The 19,604-nt window shown below is 39.6% G+C and overlaps 1 protein-coding gene across 4 annotated transcripts in view; it reads left to right on the forward strand.

Annotated features, from left to right (window-relative positions):
- mast3a (microtubule associated serine/threonine kinase 3a) overlaps nucleotides 1-19,604 on the forward strand; it is a 168,298-nt gene that overhangs the window by 59,407 nt on the left and 89,287 nt on the right. For all 4 annotated transcript variants that reach the window (XM_061941580.2, XM_061941594.1, XM_061941573.2 and 1 more), the window contains 2 exons: nucleotides 9,756-9,844; nucleotides 17,175-17,247. In XM_061941580.2, the coding sequence (XP_061797564.1) occupies nucleotides 9,756-9,844; nucleotides 17,175-17,247 (162 nt within the window). The remainder of the gene's footprint in view (nucleotides 1-9,755; nucleotides 9,845-17,174; nucleotides 17,248-19,604) is intronic.

A 19,604-nucleotide genomic window follows, 5' to 3' on the forward strand; every position in this document is an offset into this window, starting at 1 on the left:
GTGGATTGCTTCCCGATGTGACGTCCCGTTGTGACGTCATCGCTCCGAGAGCGAATAATAGAAAGGCGTTTAATTCGCCAAAATTCACCCATTTAGAGTTCGGAAATCGGTTAAAAAAATATATGGTCTTTTTTCTGCAACATCAAGGTATATATTGACGCTTACATAGGTCTGGTGATAATGTTCCCCTTTAAGGGTTAAACCAAAATTACTGAGGCAAAATATACTTTCGAAGCACCGTCACCAAACTGTACCGCATCAGCGTTGAGCATGTTTAGCTTCTTGGATTTGTTGCGTAAAGAACGTGCACAGAGAAGAATAGCAATGATATTTTACTGAACTCCATCTTACCCAAATTGAGTCCAGTCTTTGCAAGTATTTCCAGTGCCACGTTAGCCTGAGATAATGCAATTATGCAACACAAAGAAGTTGACTGTCCGTAAACGCGGAGATGAGTGAACCTCGTCAAGTGGTTGACGCAGAAGAGATGGTGAAGTCCAGACCGTGGAGCGAACTAGAGTTGTCTCGATACCAATATTTTGCTTTTAACCTGTAATTAGTGTCCTGTGTCTTGTAATACCCAGTGTTATTATGTATTTTACTATATACTGCTTTTATATTTCCTGTATTATTACTTTGAACTGTTTTGTATTTAATTTTTTATCCTGTAAGGTGTCTTTGAGTACACTGAAAAGTGCTCTACCAAATAAAATTTATTATTATTATTATTAATATTTTGGTACCGGTACGAAAATGTATTTCGATACTTTTTGACACATTTCTAAGTAAAGGGGACCACAAAAAAATAGGCATTATAGGCTTTATTTTAAAGGGGAACATTATCACAATTTCAGAATTGTTAAAACCATTAAAAATCAGTTCCCAGTGGCTTATTATATTTTTCGAAGTTTTTTTCAAAATTTTACCCATCACGCAATATCCTTAAAAAAAAGCTTCAAAGTGCCTGATTTTAACCACCCGTCCATTTTCCTGTGACGTCACATAGTGAAGCCAACACAAACAAACATGGCGGAAAGAACAGCAAGCTATAGCGACATTAGCTCGGATTCAGACTCGGATTTCAGCGGCTTAAGCGATTCAACAGATTACGCATGTATTGAAACGCATGGTTGTAGTGTGGAGGCAGGTAGCGAAAACGAAATTGAAGAAACTGAAGCTATTGAGCCATATCGGTTTGAACCGTATGCAAGCGAAACCGACGAAAACGACACGATAGCCAGCGACACGGGAGAAAGCGAGGACGAATTCGGCGATCGCCTTCTAACCAACGATTGGTATGTGTTTGTTTGGCATTAAAGGAAACTAACAACTATGAACTAGGTTTACAGCATATGAAATACATTTGGCAACAACATGCACTTTGAGAGTGCAGACAGCCCAGTTTTCATCAATTAATATATTCTGTAGACATACCCTCATGTCAGCAGGCCAGGGAAGCTAGGGTCGATATTCTTCTCTTGATCATCTTTGGGACGGTGTGAGCCAAGACATCCAGGGGGTTTAGCTCGCTCGTCTGCGGGAACAAACTGCCGCCATTGCTTGTCGTGCTAGCGAGGTCCTTTGTCCCTGAATTGCTCACACATTCCGGCAGATTCAATGGGGGTCTGGCGGCAGATTTCTTTGACTTTATCGTTGGAAATGCATCTGCTTTGAGTGTCGCAGGATATATCCACACATTCTTGCCATCTCTGTCGTAGCATAGCTTTCGTCGGTAAAGTGTGCGGAACAAACGTCCAATTTCTTGCCACTTTCGCATCTTTGGGCCACTGGTGCAACTTGAATCCGTCCCTGTTCGTGTTGTTACACCCTCCGACAACACACCGACGAGGCATGATGTCTCCAAGGTACGGAAAACAGTCGAAAAAACGGAAAATAACAGAGCTGATTTGACTCGGTGTTTGAGAAAATGGCGGATCGCTTCCCTATGTGACGTCTCGTCATCGCTCCGAGAGCGAATATTAGAAAGGCGTTTAATTCGCCAAAATTCACCCATTTAGAGTTCGGAAATCGGTTAAAAAAATATATGGTCTTTTTTCTGCAACATCAAGGTATATATTGACGCTTACTGGTGATAATGTTCCCCTTTAACAAAAAATCTTAGGGTACATTAAACATGTGTTTCTTATTGCAATCGAATAACAACTTTGTCCTTGTCATATTAAAGACTATAAATATGGGGCCCATTACCTTCCTGCTGGGCACTCAGCATCAAGGGTTGGAATTGGGGGTTAAATCAACAAAATGATTCCCGAGCGCGGCCACCGCTGCTGCTCACTACTCCCCTCACCTCCCAGGGGATGCAACAAGGGGATGGGTACAATGCAGAGGGTAATTTCACCACACCTAGTGTGTGTGTGACAATCAGGGGTACTTTAACTTTTTAAATGAAATAGTGAACATACTAGACAAGTTGTCTTTTAGTAGTAAGTAAGCAAACAAAGGCTCCTAATTAGTCTGCTGACATATGCAGTAACATATTGTGTCATTTATACACCTATTATTTTGTACACATTATTAAGGACAGGCTATAAAAATGATTCATATACAGTACTTGTTCATTTACTGTTAATAACTGCTTATTTTCTGTTTTAACATGTTCTATGTACACTTCTGTTAAAATGTAATAATCACTTATTCTTCTGTTGTTTGGATACTTTACATTAGTTTTGGATGATACTACAAATTTAGGCATCGATCCGATACCAAGTAGTCACAGGATCATACATTGGTCATAATTTAAGTTCTCATGTATCCAGGGACGCATCTCCTGACTTTATGAACATAAAATGAATTTAAAAAAAAATAAATAAAATTTGTGACGATAAAATATATTGATGTAATCATAGTAGTATCAACTAGAAACGTTCTTGTACTTGGTATCATTACAGTGGATGTCAGGTGTAGATCCACTCATGGTGTTTGTTTACATTGTGACGCCGGTGAGCTATCGTATCCTCCTACGGTGTGTAGTGAAGCATGTTTAGCAATTCCTCGCCCTGCAGGGATGATACTTGTAAAAAACTCACTTTATTTGTCGCCATGGAGGCGAAGATTAGTGATTTAGAAGTAGCTAAAACAATGCCGATTGTGGATGGACACTAGCTAGCCATGTTTTAAAGCACCTCTTCCTGTCGGCATTTCAGTGTTATAACTTCACCTTTATCTTTAATTTTTAAGCCAAAATGCTTCCATTCTCCCTTTTCTGTCTACACACCGTGTCTGTTTTTAAGTACTCTGTGAGTAGGGATGTCCCGATCCGATATTTGGATCGGATCGGCTGCCGATATTTGCCAAAAATTGCGTATCGGCAAGGCATGGGAAAATGCCAATCCAGATCCAGTTTACAAAAAACTCCCGTCCGTGTTTTCCAAAGCACCGATTTAAATAATACATTCCACTTTTCTGCTGCTCCCTAATTTCCGTTCCGCATTTTCCAGCACACCTTCAACACATCCACAGGTCTGTGGATTCTCACGCAGTTGCTTTAAGCTGCTGGCATTACACGACAGGCTCTTCTCACTCTTTCCTGTGTCTCCCTCTCACAGACAGCAAGCGCACCTTCTTACACACGTCACATACTGTCACGACACACGTCACATACTGTCACGTCATACGTCACATACGTATACGTCCTCCCCGAGCAGAGAGGTAGCAGCATGGCTAACGTTAGCTGTGATGCTAGCGCAGCTGTGTGACCAACGTTCTCTCTAAGGTGCGCGCCTGTGCAATTGCAAACTGCTCAAGTGTCCACTGCGCATAGCAATTATATGCCACGCACAAAATCAAATAAAAAAATAAGCGCATAACAATTTTCGACACACGGACACGACAGAGAAAACAGTTTTCGTCATCATTGTTCAAATATTGTGACGTCTGCCAAGACGCTTATCTCCATTCGGTGCCACACGTCCACACCATCAAAATGCCGAGGCAAAAATTTCCACATCAACACCGTATGAAAAAATTTGTGATTTTTTTAGTTGTGATTTCCTTCTCTGCATGAAAGTTTAAAAGTAGCATATATTAATGCAGTATGAAGAAGAATGTTTTAATGTAGACATGCAATCTTTGAAAGAAAATTTTGAAAATCAAGACTACATTTCCTGCAAATGGGTGCATTTCTACCCAATATTTTAACTTTAGATTTATTCTCATATCAAAATCGTTTGGCTGTCTTTTTGACACTTACATCCGACGCCCCCCTCCACACCCTGGATTATAAATAATGTAAATAATTCAATGTGATTATCTTGTGTGATGGCTGTATTATGATGATAGTATATATCTGATAGTATATATCTGTATCATGAATCAATTTAAGTGGACCCCGACTTAAACAAGTTGAAAAACTTATTGGGGTGTTACCATTTAGTGGTCAATTGTATGGAATATGTACCGGTACTTCACTGTGCAACCTACTAATAAAAGTCTCAATCAATCAATCAAAACACATAGAATCATCATACTGCTGTGATTATATGCATCAAGTGTTCATTCAAGGCTAAGGCAAAATATCGAGATATATATCGTGTATCGCAATATGGCCTTAAAATATCGCAATATTAAAAAAAGGCCATATCGCCCAGCCCTAGTTTCAATGATGCCATTTCTGTTTGTCATGTATAATTTTGTCTATTTTGTGTTTATCCTTGAATAAACATGTCAGTTTCTTGTTACCAACCATTGTGTATTATTCAAACTCCCCTAATTCAGCTGGCTAGTTGTTATCAAGAGTACTAAAACCCTTTTCAACATGATTCTGACAACTGAGTAGGCTAAATAACTTTAAACTTTAATACATGCTCGGATAGGCCAGTGTCGGTCAGTATCGGTATCGGTTCGGAAATGCAAAAACAATATCGGTATCGGATCGGAAGTGCAAAAACCTGGATCGGGACATCCCCATCTGTGATTGTGCGCTGCCGAACATGCTCATCTGCTCGTAAAACCAGCAATGTCATGACGTGATGACGGTGCAAAAAAAAATATGGCGACCCGGTACTTTTCAAACAGTGTATAGTACCGTTTTTGATTCATTAGTACAGCGGTACTATACTTGTACCGGTATACCGTACAACCATAAAGCAATTATTATTGTTTTATGCAACACTAATGGGTAAAACATCCTTTGGCGCTAGTGTTAAGAATTTAATGCATCTGCGACATAAATCTTCAAAACATGTACAATAATGGTGTAATCAGGGTAATAGTTTGTCACTGGAACGGGTTAATTAAAATTCCATTATTTTTCATTGTCCTGTGACGGATAATATACTGCCTGTTGTGCTCAACTGTTAGTTATGAAGTAAGTGAATAAAGCGTTTTATATATATATATATATATATATATATATATACATGTGTGTATATATATATATATATATATATATATGTATATATATATATATACGTGTGTATATATATATATATATATATATATATATATATATATATATATATATACGTGTGTATATATATATATATATATATATATATATATATATATATTGCACAAGTAAAGAATATAAGGGGATTTTTCTTTTTATTACCGTATTTTCCGCACCATAAGGCGCCCTGGGTTATAAGCCGCGCTTTCAATGAACGGCATATTTCAAAACTTTGTCCACCTATAAGCCGCCCCGTGTTGTAAGCCGCATCTAACTGCGCTAAAGGAATGTCAAAAAAACAGTCAAATAGGTCAGTCAAACTTTAATAATATATAAAAACCAGCGTGATGTGGGCGCGCATGGAATCGTATATCAACATGGACAGAGCTGCGTGAAAAAAGCCACCCGGCCTCTTCGCGTAAACTTAAACTTACCTTAACCACTCGCTCATCTTTTCTTCATCCATCCCTTCGAGTTAGCTTTTATGATGACGCCGGCTGGAAAGGTCTCTTTTGGCAAGGTCTTCCTTTTGAATATCACCATGGGTGGAAGTTTCTGGCCATTAGCATGGCAAGCTAGAACCACAGTGAAGGATGACTTCTCATTCCCTGTGGTGCGAATATTCACCGTACGTGCTCCCGTTGTATCCACAGTGCGGTTCACAGGAATATCAGTTGCTGTGAAATAGTAATCCGTGTGCGGATGGAGAGATTGCGTCTTTTCATGAACCGGATCCCTGACGCTTAGTAGGAGCCATTTTGTGGTCTTTACAGATGTAAACACACAAAGGAAATAAAACGTACCGGGACGGTAATATCCGTGCGCTTTTTCAATCTTTATCAATCAATCAATTTTCTTCTTCTACGCGGGCGGGTGGTTGCTTACAGTAGAAGAAGAAGCGCTTCCTGTTCTATGGGGGCGGGTGCTTACCTTGGCGGTTGCTTGCGTAGAAGAAGAAGCGCTTCCTGTTCTACCGGGAAAAAAGATGGCGGCTGTTTACCGTTGTTGCGAGATCGAAACTTTATGAAAATGAATCTTAATATTAATCCATATATAAAGCGCACCGGGTTATAAGGCGCACTGTCAGCTTTTGAGAAAATTTGTGGTTTTTAGGTGCGCCTTATAGTGCGGAAAATACGGTAGATAAAAATGTAACTTTTTGACTAAAATCCAATGATAGCACAGATGAGCTCACAGTGTTTCATCCATGGAGATTGATCTGCATTGGTTATGTCACGGTAGTCACCAGGTTTATTCCTCCTTCAGACGTTCATTAAATAGAATCATGTGAATCTTGAATTGTATGCGATCATTGATAATAGTTAGGTGATATTTTCTCATGATGTACTTAATATACCAGTCAGCCAAGGTGAACGCACCGTGCACATGTTCATTTGCATAGATTGCATCTACGCACGTACAGTCGGGGTCAAAAGTTTACATACAAGAACATAAACGTCATGGCTGTCTTGAGTTTCCGATCATTTCTACAACTCTTATTTTTTTGTGATAGATTGGAGCACATACTTGTTGGTCACAAAAAACATTCATGAAGTTTGCTTCTTTTATGAATGTATTATGGGTCTACTGAAAATGTGAGCAAATGTGCTGGGTCAAAAGTATACATACAGCAATGTTAATATTTGCTTACATGTCCCTTGGCAAGTTTACCTGCAATAAGGGGCTTTTGGTAGCCATCCATAAGCTTCTGCTTGAATTTTTGACCACTCCTCTTGACAAAATTTAGCTAAATTTGTTGGTTTTCTGACATGGACTTGTTTCTTCAGCATTGTCCACACGTTTAAGTCAGGACTTTGGGAAGGCCATTCTAAAACCTTAATTGTAGCCTGATTTAGCCATTCCCTTACCACTTTTGACGTGATTTTGGGGTCATTGTCCTGTTGGAACATCCAACTGCGCCCAAGACCCAACCTCCGGGTTGTCCTGAAGAATTTGGAGGTAATCCTCCTTTTTCATTGTCCCATTTAAAGCACCAGTTCCATTGGCAGCAAAACAGGCCCAGCGCTTAATACAAACCCCGTTTCCATATGAGTTGGGAAATTGTGTAAATATGAACGGAATACAATGATTTGCAAATCATTTTCAACCCATATTCAATTGAATATGCTACAAAGACAACATATTTGATGTTCAAACTGATAAACTTTTTTTTTTTTTTTTTTTGCAAATAATCATTAACTTTAGAATTTGATGCCAGCAACATGTGACAGAGAAGTTGGGAAAGGTGGCAATAAATATTGATAAAGTTGAGGAATGCTCATCAAACACTTATTTGGAACATCCCACAGGTGAACAGGCAAATTGGGAACAGGTGGGTGCCATGATTGGGTATAAAAGTAGATTCCATGAAATGCTCAGTCATTCACAAACAAGGATGTGGCGAGGGTCACCACTTTGTCAACAAATGCGTGAGCAAATTGTTGAACAGTTTAAGAAAAACCTTTCTCAACCAGCAATTGCAAGGAATTTAGGGATTTCACCATCTACGGTCCATAATATCATCAAAGGGTTCAGAGCATCTGGAGAAATCACTGCACGTAAGCAGCTAAGCCCGTGACCTTCGATCCCTCAGGCTGTACTGCATCAACAAGCGACATCAGTGTGTAAAGGATATCACCACACGGGCTCAGGAACACTTCAGAAACCCACTGTCAGTAACTACAGTTGGTCGCTTCATCTGTAAGTGCAAGTTAAAACTCTCCTATGCAAGGCGAAAACCGTTTATCAACAACACCCAGAAACGCCGTCGGCTTTGCTGGGCCTGAGCTCATCTAAGATGAACTGATACAAAGTGGAAAAGTGTTCTGTGGTCTGACGAGTCCACATTTCAAATTGTTTTTGGAAACTGTGGACGTCGTGTCCTCCGGACCAAAGAGGAAAATAACCATTCGGATTGTTATAGGCGCAAAGTGTAAAAGCCAGCATGTGTGATGGTATGGGGGTGTATTAGTGCCCAAGACATGGGTAACTTACACATCTGTGAAGGCACCATTAATGCTGAAAGGCGCATACAGGTTTTGGAGCAACATATGTTGCCATCGGGGCAGCATGGTGAAAGAGGGGTTAGTGCATCTGCCTCACAATACGAAGGTCCTGAGTAGTCTGGGGTTCAATCCCGGGCTCGGGATCTTTCTGTGTGGAGTTTGCATGTTCTCCCCGTGACTGCGTGGGTTCCCTCCAGGTACTCTGGCTTCCTCCCACCTCCAAAGACATGCACCTGGGGATAGGTTGATTGGCAACACTAAATTGGCCCTAGTGTGTGAATGTGAGTATGAATGTTGTCTGTCTATCTGTGTTGGCCCTGCGATGAGGTGGCGACTTGTCCAGGGTGTACACCGCCTTCCGCCCGATTGTAGCTGAGATAGGCTCCAGCGCCCCCCGCGACCCCGAAGGGAATAAGCGGTAGAAAATGGATGGATGGATGGATGGATACGTTGCCATCCAAGCAACGTTATCATGGACGCCCCTGCTTATTTCAGCAAGACAATGCCAAGCCACGTGTTACATCAATGTGGCTTCATAGTAAAAGAGTGCGGGTACTAGACTGGCCTGCCTGTAGTCCAGACCTGTCTCCCATTGAAAATGTGTGGCGCATTATGAAGCGTAAAATACCACAACGGAGACCCGGACTGTTGAACAACTTAAGCTGTACATCAAGCAAGAATGGGAAAGAATTCCACCTGAGAAGCTTCAAAAATGTGTCTCCTCAGTTCCCAAAAGTTTACTGAGTGTTGTTAAAAGGAAGGGCCATGTAACACAGTGGTGAACATGCCCTTTCCCAACTATTTTGGCACGTGTTGCAGCCATGAAATTTTAAGTTAATTATTTGCAAAAAAAAAAATAAAGTTTGAATTTGAACATCAAATATCTTGTCTTTGTAGTGCATTCAACTGAATATGGGTTGAAAAGGATTTGCAAATCATTGTATTCCGTTTATATTTACATCTAACACAATTTCCCAACTCATATGGAAACCATGACTGACGGTAGGTTTGGTGTTCCTGGGATTAAAGGCCTCACCTTTTCTCCTCCAAACATTGCTGGGTATTGTGGCTCAAACAAAACAGCTCAATTTTTGTTTCATCTGACACAACATGGACAAAAAAAAGGCCTTCTGGAGGAAAGTTCTGTGGTGACAAGTATGTGCTCCAATCACTCTATCACAAAAAATTAAAGAGTTGTAGAATTTATTTGAAACTCAAGACAGCCATGACATTATGCTCTTTACAAGTGTATGCAAACTTTTGACCATGACTGTATATGGAAGCATGCAAACAAGCACATTGCATACGTTTTTGCTTTAAACTGTGTTTTCCTCCTCTTACAGTGCCCGCAACAACAAGAGGAGGAGTTTGGCGGTCGGGACCCCTTCGCCCACGCTCTCACGACCGCTTTCGCCTCTCCCACTTGCCACAGGTACTCGTGTGTTTTTGTGCTCACTCTGGCGTGTCAGCTGAGATCTGTGTGCGATTATTACTTTGCACAGGCTCATTAGATGTGCTGTGGACACGATGACGAAAGGGGCGGTCGACTCTTGTCAGGATTAGAAACTTGTTTTGATGCCGAATGTCACAAGATTGCTCGCATTTCCCTCTGGTCTTATTGCCTTTTATTTCCTCCCAATGTGATCACACTAGGATGCATGAATAATTCCATGTTGGATCCTCCTTGGTGTCAGTGTTTGGAAATGTTCGAGCTTCCTGGCTAAATACCACTTGATTGAGCCCAATCTAAGGGATCCAAAACAAAAGCTGTTTTAAAATAGCATGTGTTAGTTCAAAGGGAATTTATGATGATTTTATTTTACATTCAAAACACTTCTTTGTGGTCTAGATCAGTGTTTTCAACCACTAGTGTGCCGTGAGATACAGTCTTGTGTGCCGTGGGAGATTATCAAATTTCACCTATTTGGGTAAAACATTTTTTTGCAAAGCAGTAATTATAGTCTGCAAATGGTGTGTTGTTATTGAATGTCGGTGCTGTCTAGAGCTCGGCAGAGTAACCGTTTAATACTCTTCCATATCAGTAGGTGGCAGCCAGTAGTTAATTGCTTTGTAGATGTCGGAAACAGCGGGAGGCAGTGTGCAGGTAAAAAGGTATCTAATGCTTAAACCAAAAATATCTATCTATCTATCTAAACAAAAGGTGAGTGCCCCTGAGAAAAGGCATTGAAGCTTAAGGAAGGCTATGCTGAACGAAACTAAAACTGAACTGGCTACAAAGTAAACAAAAACAGAATGCTGGACGACAGCAAAGACTTACTGTGGAGCAAAGATGGCGTCCACAATGTACATCCGAACATGACATGACAATCAACAATGTCCCCACAAAGAAGGATAAAAACAACTGAAATATTCTTGATTGCTAAAACAAAGTAGATTCGGGAAATATCGCTCAAAGGAAGACTTGAAACTGTTACAGGAAAATACCAGAAAAAGACACCAAAATAGGAGCACAAGTCAAGAACTAAAACACTACACACAGGAAATAAGTCACGGTGTGATGTGACGGGTGGTGACAGTACACCTACCGTATTTTCCGCACTATAAGGCGCACCTAAAAACCTCCAATTTCCTCAAAAGCTGACAGTGCGCCTTATAATCCGGTGCAGGTAAAAAGGTGTCTAATGCTTAAACCAAAAATAAACAAAAGGTGAGTGCCCCTAAGAAAAGGCATTGAAGCTTAGGGAAGGCTATGCAGAACGAAACTAAAACTGAACTGGCTACAAAGTAAACAAAAACAGAATGCTGGACGACAGCAAAGACTTACTGTGGAGCAAAGACGGCGTCCACAATGTACATGTGAACATGACATGACAATCAACAATGTCCCCACAAAGAAGGATAAAAACAACTGAAATATTCTTGATTGCTAAAACAAAGTAGATGCGGGAAATATCGCTCAAAGGAAGACATGAAACTGCTACAGGAAAATACCAAAAAAAAGAGAAAAAGACACCAAAATAGGAGCGCAAGACAAGAACTAAAACACTACACACAGGAAAACAGCAAAAAACTCAAAATAAGTCAGGGCGTGATGTGACAGGTGGTGACAGTACATCTACTTTGAGACAAGAGCTATAGTGATGCATGCTTGGTTATGGTTTAATTGACTTTTTACTGACAACTGTCTGCTGGTGGTGTGCCTCCGGATTCTTTCAACGCAAAAAATGTGCCTCGGCTCAAAAAAGGTTGAAAAACACTGGTAAGATCAGGGGTGCTCACACTTTTTCTGCAGGCGAGCTACTTTTCAATTGATCAAGTCGTGGGGATCTACCTCATTCATATATATAATTTATATTTACTTATTTATGAAATATATGTTTTTGTTAACAAGTTAAAGGTGTTTAATGATAATGCAAGCATGTTTAACATATACGGTAGTTAATATTGTTAATACATTAAAGGTGTTTAAAGATAATACAAGTATGTTTAATACATATAGTTAATATTGTTAACAAGTTAAAGGTGTTTAATGATAATGCAAGCATATTTAACACATATAGTTAATATTGTTAAAAAATTAAAGGTGTTTAATGATAATACAAGTATGTTTAATACATATAGTTAATATTGTTAACAAGTTAAAGGTGTTTAAAGATAATGCAAGCATGTTTAACACATATAGTTAATATTGTTAACAAGTTAAAGGTGTTTAATGATAATACAAGCATGTTTAACACATAGTTAATATTGTTAATAAATTAAAGGTGTTTAATGATAATACAATAATGTTTAATACATATAGTTAATATTGTTAACAACTTAAAGGTGTTTAAAGATAATACAAGCATGTTTAACACATATAGTTAATATTGTTAACAAGTTAAAGGTGTTTAATGATAATACAAGCATGTTTAACACATATAGTTAATATTGTTAACAAGTTAAAGGTGTTTAAAGATAATACAAGCATGTTTAACACATATAGTTAATATTGTTAATAAGTTAAAGGTGTTTAATGATAATACAAGCATGTTTAACACATATAGTTAATATTGTTAACAAGTTAAAAGTGTTTAAAGATAATACAAGCATGTTTAACACATATACCGGTAGTTAATATTGTTAATAAGTTAAAGGTGTTTAAAGATAATACAAGCATGTTTAACACATATAGATTCCTTTCTTTCATGAAGACAAGAATATAAGTTGGTGTATTACCTGATTCTGATGACTTGCATTGATAGGAATCAGACAGTGGTGATGATAACGTCCGCATTTTCGAATGGAGGAGAAAAAAAGTCCTCCTTTCTGTCCAATACCACATGGAAGTGGTTGCTTTTTGGCATCTTATTTGTCCAGCTTCCGTACTCCTTTGTATACACTTTACAAGAAATACATTGTCGGCAAACTCCGTAGCTTGCTAGCTTGTGCACGCCAGCTTTCTGAGACTCTTATTTTGGTAGCGCAGGCAGGATGAAGCAGAGCTTTTATTGTGCAACTGTGCAGTCGGTCTTTGGAGTTTTGACGACAGGTACGGCGCCAGAGTCTGTTGAAATAAAGTGTTTCTCGCCTTCAGTCGGTCATTTTAATGAGCTGGCAGCAGCCAGCGTCATCTCAGAAGACCCTCGGGTGCCGTGAATGTCAATCAAGTGACGAAAGTGACGTCATAGTGAAGATTTATGATCGCTCATTTGTAGGACTATTTTTTTAATGCCTGGCTGGTGATCGACTGACACACCCTCCGAGATCGACCAGTAGCTCGCAATCGACGTAATGAGCACCCCTGGGTTAGATAATATGTATTGGATATGCTTTTGTGTAGTTTTTTTCTCCAGTCACATTGTTGCGTACGTCTGCAAGATGTTTGTTTGTGGAGGCGTTCCCAGATTGCAAATGAAACCACGCCCAACCCTCTGCAAAAGTATATTACAGTATTTTTCGGAGTATAAGTCGCACTGGAGTATAAGTCGCACCTGCCGAAAGTGCATAATAAAGAAGGAAAACAACATATATAAATCGCACTGGAGCCTGGCCAAACTATGGAAAAAACTGCGACTTATAGTCCGAAAAATACGGTAATTGATCTTTTGAAAATGTACACCGTTAAATACGTATCTTGAAGACAAATGTCACCGCTATTTATTTTCCAGACACGGTCGAAAATAAACTTCACAAACGATATATATAGATTCACCCGGTCATAGCATTAGGTACACCTGCAAACTCTCCGACTGATACAAGGACTGCATACAAAAGCGCTGCTTTTGCAGCATTTAAGTCACTGACAGTTATTTTGCGCATGTTGTCAAATTTAGATAGAAATGCCGTATTTTCCGGACCATAGGGCGCACCAGATTATAAGGCACACTGGCGATGAGCGGGTCTATTCAGGTTTATTTTCATAAAAAAGGTGCACTGGATTATAAGGCGCATTAAAGAGGTCTTTTTTTTTTTTCTTTTTCTAAATGTAAAAGGCTTCCTTGTGGTCTACATAACATGTAATGGTGGTTCTTTGGTCAAAATGTTGCATAGATGATGTTTTACACATCATTTTCAAGTCGCTTTCTGACAGTCGCTTCAGGATGCGCCGTTTTGTGGACAGTCTTATTTACGTGGCTCACCTTCGGCAGCGTCTTCTCCCCGTCATCTTTGTTGTAGCGGTGTAGCGTGCAAGAACGGGAGTGGAAGAAGTGTCAAAAGATGGAGCTAATTGTTTTAATGACATTCAGACTTTACTTCAATCAATAACGAAACAGCATCTCCTCATCCGTGGCTCAATAATGCAACACCTACGCCGGAAATGTGTCCTGTGAAAAACCGTCCGACCAGAACTCTCTAATAACTAAAGTTCCTTGGGTGAATAATGTAAACTCACTACACCGGTATGTTTTAGCGCTTTCATGGCGAGTTTACTGACAGATATAAGTAAGAACTTTACACTACTTTGTATTAGAAACGGCAACAGCTGAGGATGAATGTCCCATAACAAGAAGATAGAGAAAAAGAAGAAGCTTAACGCCTACGGTGTCGGCACCGACTACAAAGGCGGACTTGCACGAATTTTCAGGACTTATGCAGATCCCAAATACAGGTCAGCAGGTACCAGAAGGTAAGAAAAGTTGCTTTTGCATAATATTGCAAAACAAAACGCCAGATAATGTCTTATCTTATACACACACCATAATAATACTCCTATGTTGAAGCACAGTACAATCCATCAAGCGGTGCGGCTTCATAGCTTACCAAAGTCGTACTAAAACATTTTGATAGATTTTTGAGTGCCGTGTGTAATGTCCTATATTTTCAATAGAACATATAAAATGTTGGTGTTGTTTACTTGAGTCATATTGCAGTCTACACGTCTCTCTTATGTGTGACTGCCATCTACTGGTCACACATATCACTTCACCATGTACCAAATAAAATAGCTTTGAGGTCGGTAAGCACAACCAAAATTATTCCGTACATTAGGTGCACCGGGGTATAAGGCGCGCTGTCCAGTTTTGGGAAAATGAAAGGATTATAAGTGCGTCTTATAGTTCGAAAAATATGGTATATAGATTCACCCGGTCATAGCATTAGGTGCACCTGCAAATTCTCTGACTGATACAAGAGCTGCGTACAAAAGTGCTGCTTTTTGCAGCATTTAAGTCACTGAATGTTATTTTGCGCATGTCAAATTTAGATAGAAATCATACTTTATATTATAGCTTTACTAGTGTTTTCCTCAAACTCTGCTGGTCTCATACAGAGCTCCTCCCCCATATCCATATAAGTACATCCACTTTGCTGTGACGTCACAACATACCCAGAATGAAAACCCCACGAGTCGAGGCACCCAAAAGTGCCTTGTGATTTGATGTTTTTGCATTGTTACCATGAGTATCCAACATTGTAACAACATTTATACGTCAAAAAAGACCAACATCGTCATTGTTCACCTTTACCAATCTCTAAACGAGTGTTGTTGTTGTTGTTGTTATAAAGTCTATAAATGCAGTTTTGCACAACTGTAAATTGCAATTGCAATAATCATAATACAAACCCCGTTTCCATATGAGTTGGGAAATTGTGTTAGATGTAAATATAAACGGAATACAATGATTTGCAAATCATTTTCAACCCATATTCAGTTGAATATGCTACAAAGACAACATATTTGATGTTCAAACTGATAAACATTTATTTTTTTTGCAAATAATCATTAACTTAGAATTTGATGCCAGCAACAGGTGACAAAGAAGTTGGGAAAGGTGGCAATAAATACTGATAAAGTTGAGGAATGCTCATCAAACACTTATTTGGAACATCCCACAGGTGTGCAGGCTAATTGGGAACAGGTGGGTGCCATGATTGGGTATAAAAATAGCTTCAGTCTTTCACAAGAAAGGATGGGGCGAAGTACACCCCTTTGTCCACAACTGCGTGAGCAAATAGTCAAACAGTTTAAGAACAACGTTTCTCAAAGTGCAATTGCAAGAAATTTAGGGATTTCAACATCTACGGTCCATAATATCATCAAAAGGTTCAGAGAATCTGGAGAAATCACTCCACGTAAGCGGCATGGCCGCAAACCAACATTGAATGACCGTGACCTTAGATCCCTCAGATGGCACTGTATCAAAAACCGACATCAATCTCTAAAGGATATCACCACATGGGCTCAGGAACACTTCAGAAAACCACTGTCATTAAATACAGTTTGACGCTACATCTGTAAGTGCAAGTTAAAGCTCTACTATGCAAAGCGAAAGCCATTTATCAACAACACCCAGAAACACAGCCGGGTTCTCTGGGCCCGAGATCATCTAAGATGGACTCATGCAAAGTGGAAAAGTGTTCTTTGGTCTGACGAGTCCACATTTCAAATTGTTTTTGGAAATATTCGACGTCGTGTCATCCGGACCAAAGGGGAAGCGAACCATCCAGACTGTTATCGACGCAAAGTTCAAAAGCCAGCATCTGTGATGGTATGGGGGTGTAATAGTGCCCAAGGCATGGGTAACTTACACATCTGTGAAGGCACCATTAATGCTGAAAGGTACATACAGGTTTTGGAACAACATATGCTGCCATCTAAGCGCCGTCTTTTTCATGGACGCCCCTGCTTATTTCAGCAAGACAATGCCAAGCCACATTCAACACGTGTTACAACAGCGTGGCTTCGTAAAAAAAGAGTGCGGGTACTTTCCTGGCCCGCCTGCAGTCCAGACCTGTCTCCAATCGAAAATGTGTGGCGCATTATGAAGCGTAAAATACGACAGCGGAGACCCCGGACTGTTGAACGACTGAAACTCTACATAAAACAAGAATGGGAAAGAATTCCACTTTCAAAGCTTCAGCAATTAGTCTCCTCAGTTCCCAATTGTTTATTGAGTGTTGTTAAAAGAAAAGGTGATGTAACACAGTGGTGAACATGCCCTTTCCCAACTACTTTGACACGTGTTGCAGTCATGAAATTCTAAGTTAATTATTATTTGCAAAAAAAAAAAAAGTTTGAGTTTGAACATCAATTATCTTGTCTTTGTAGTGCATTCAACTGAATATGGGTTGAAAAGGATTTGCAAATCATTGTATTCCGTTTATATTTACATCTAACACAATTTCCCAACTCATATGGAAACGGGGTTTGTAAATAGATTCTTGTTACTGTGGAAATGAACAATTTTTAAAAGCATCATTAGCTTACCACAGTTCTTTTTACTGTCGGTTCATGGTATAACCATTACTGACATGGTGACACCATTACTGAACTATTCAGTGTTCCTAGTAACATGGTGGATGTTGTTGTGTTTCTTCAGCTGGCAGCAGCCCTTCAGAAAGCCCCAGAAATGTCTCTGCCAGCAGCTCTGCCAACTTCCAGTTCGCTCGCAGGTAAGAAATCACATCTGTCTTTCTGGTTTTCTCTTATGCTTTAACTGTAAATTCACTAGAGGTGGTAAAAATGATTGATTCTTTGATGAATCGCGATTGAAACGTGGACTATTCTGAACCGATGTACAAATGTCCAAAAAACGGATTATTTATGTATGATAAATAATGCCATCCATCCATCCATTTTCTACCGCTTGTCCCTTTTTGGGGTCGCGGGGGGTGCTGGAGCCTATCTCTGCAGATCTGGGGCAGACACACATGGAAGCAAGAGGAGAGGACAAGATACGCGAGCTGTGGTGTTAAGCTGGCTTGAATGTGAAGTGGTAAAGCAAGAAAATAATAAATGCTTTGTACATTTGAACAGAAGTCTAACAGGAACCACGTTACAGCAGAGAGTAACCAGCTAAGAAAAAGCAATGAACAAGTGGATTAAGGAGAGAGCATAATATCCACACAGTCCGACAACACTGTCAGCCATAAATATGAAGGGGCAGATAGTACTGTAGATAAGATTTGAGCTGCAAGATTACAGCGACTGGGGGCAAAGTGTTCGGGCAATCTGTGATTTTAGAAGGCACAAACATTAAAACAAGGATGCATTTTTGTCAAATAGGCACGTTTATTACATCACTTAGCAGGGAGCTACAGTTTTTACGTATCTGTTAGTAAAAATGTATCATCGAATCGTAGCACCTAAATTGTAATTAAATTGTGAACATTCCCCACCTCTGAAATAGAGTGGACCAGTGTTTTTCAACCTTTTTTGAGCCAAGGCACATTTTTTGCGTTGAAAAAATCTACAGGCACACCACCAGCAGAAATCATTAAAAACGAAACTCAGTGGACAGCAAAAAGTTGTTGTTGCAATTGTTGGACATGACTTTAAAGCATAACCAAGCATGCATCAATATAGCTCTTGTCTCAAAGTAGGTGTACTGTCACCACCTGTCACATCACACCCTGACTTATTTGGAGGTTTTTGCTGTTTCCCTGTGTGTAGTGTTTTAGTTCTTGTCTTGCGCTCCTATTTTGGTGGCTTTTTCTTTTTTTTTGTATTTTCCTGTAGCAGTTTCATGTCTTCCTTTGAGCGATATTTCCCGCATCTACTTTGTTTTTAGCAATCAAGAATATTTCAGTTGTTTTTTATCCTTCTTTGTGGGGACATTGTTGATTGTCATGTCATGTTCGGATGTACATTGTGGACGCTGTCTTTGCTCCACAGTAAGTCTTTGCTGTCGTCCAGCATTCTGTTTTTGTTTACTTTGTAGCCAGTTCAGTTTTAGTTTCGTTCTGCATAGCCTTCCTTAAGCTTCAATGCCTTTTCTCAGGGGCACTCACCTTTTGTTTAGATAGATAGATAGATATTTTTGGTTTAAGCATTAGATACCTTTTTACCTGCACGCTGCCTCCCGCTGTTTCCGACATCGACAAAGCAATTAGCTACCAGCTGCCACCTACTGATATGGAAGAGTATTACACGGTTACTCTGCCGAGCTCACAGCACCGACACTCAACAACAGGGGTGTCAAACTCAAATACAGAGTGGGCCAAAATTTAAAACTGAACAAAGCCGCGGGCCAAGGTTGAACAAATTAACCTTTTAATAGGGACCCAAAACAAGTTTTGCATTAAATATTGAACATGCAAGGCTTATATAACTTTATAGTGACATGCAAAATCGAGTTTCAAATAATAAATATAATAATAATTAAAAAATATCAATGACATATCAAATACAATTTAAATAAAAATGTAATGCCTCTTTTCTATTTGCAGCCTTCTGAGGTAAATATCAACATTAACTTTTTCCACAGGCTAATAAATTAGAAAATAAAATAACAATGAATAAAACAACCATTCAGGACTTTAAACTGCTCAGTTTGCAACACACTGATCTAATCTGATGTGCCCAAGCCAGATACCTGCCATATTTTCTTGGATGCTAGTTCATTAATGTCGGGGCTCAGGCTTTGAGCTGAGGCAACCTTCATTATCAAACGAAAGTGTTCATCAGTCATTATATCTCGTCCACCCGGACCACAGTCTTGGGGGCGTGCCTTAAATGCACTGCCTTTAACGTCCTCTACGAGCTGTCGTCACGTCCGCTTTTCATCCATTCTAACATCGTTCAGACCCAGTCACAAGGTATGTGCAGCCCTTTGAGACATTTGTGTTTAAGGGCTATATAAGTAAACGTTATATAAGTAAACGATGATTGATTGACTAAATGATCCAGAACTATATTTAAAAAGTTAAAGTACCAATGATAGTCTCTCTCTCACACACACACACACACACACACACACACACACACACACACACACACACACACACACACACACACACACACACACACA

Source organism: Nerophis lumbriciformis, linkage group LG03 (assembly GCF_033978685.3).
Source record: "Nerophis lumbriciformis linkage group LG03, RoL_Nlum_v2.1, whole genome shotgun sequence".
In the NCBI taxonomy this organism is placed as follows: domain Eukaryota; kingdom Metazoa; phylum Chordata; class Actinopteri; order Syngnathiformes; family Syngnathidae; genus Nerophis; species Nerophis lumbriciformis.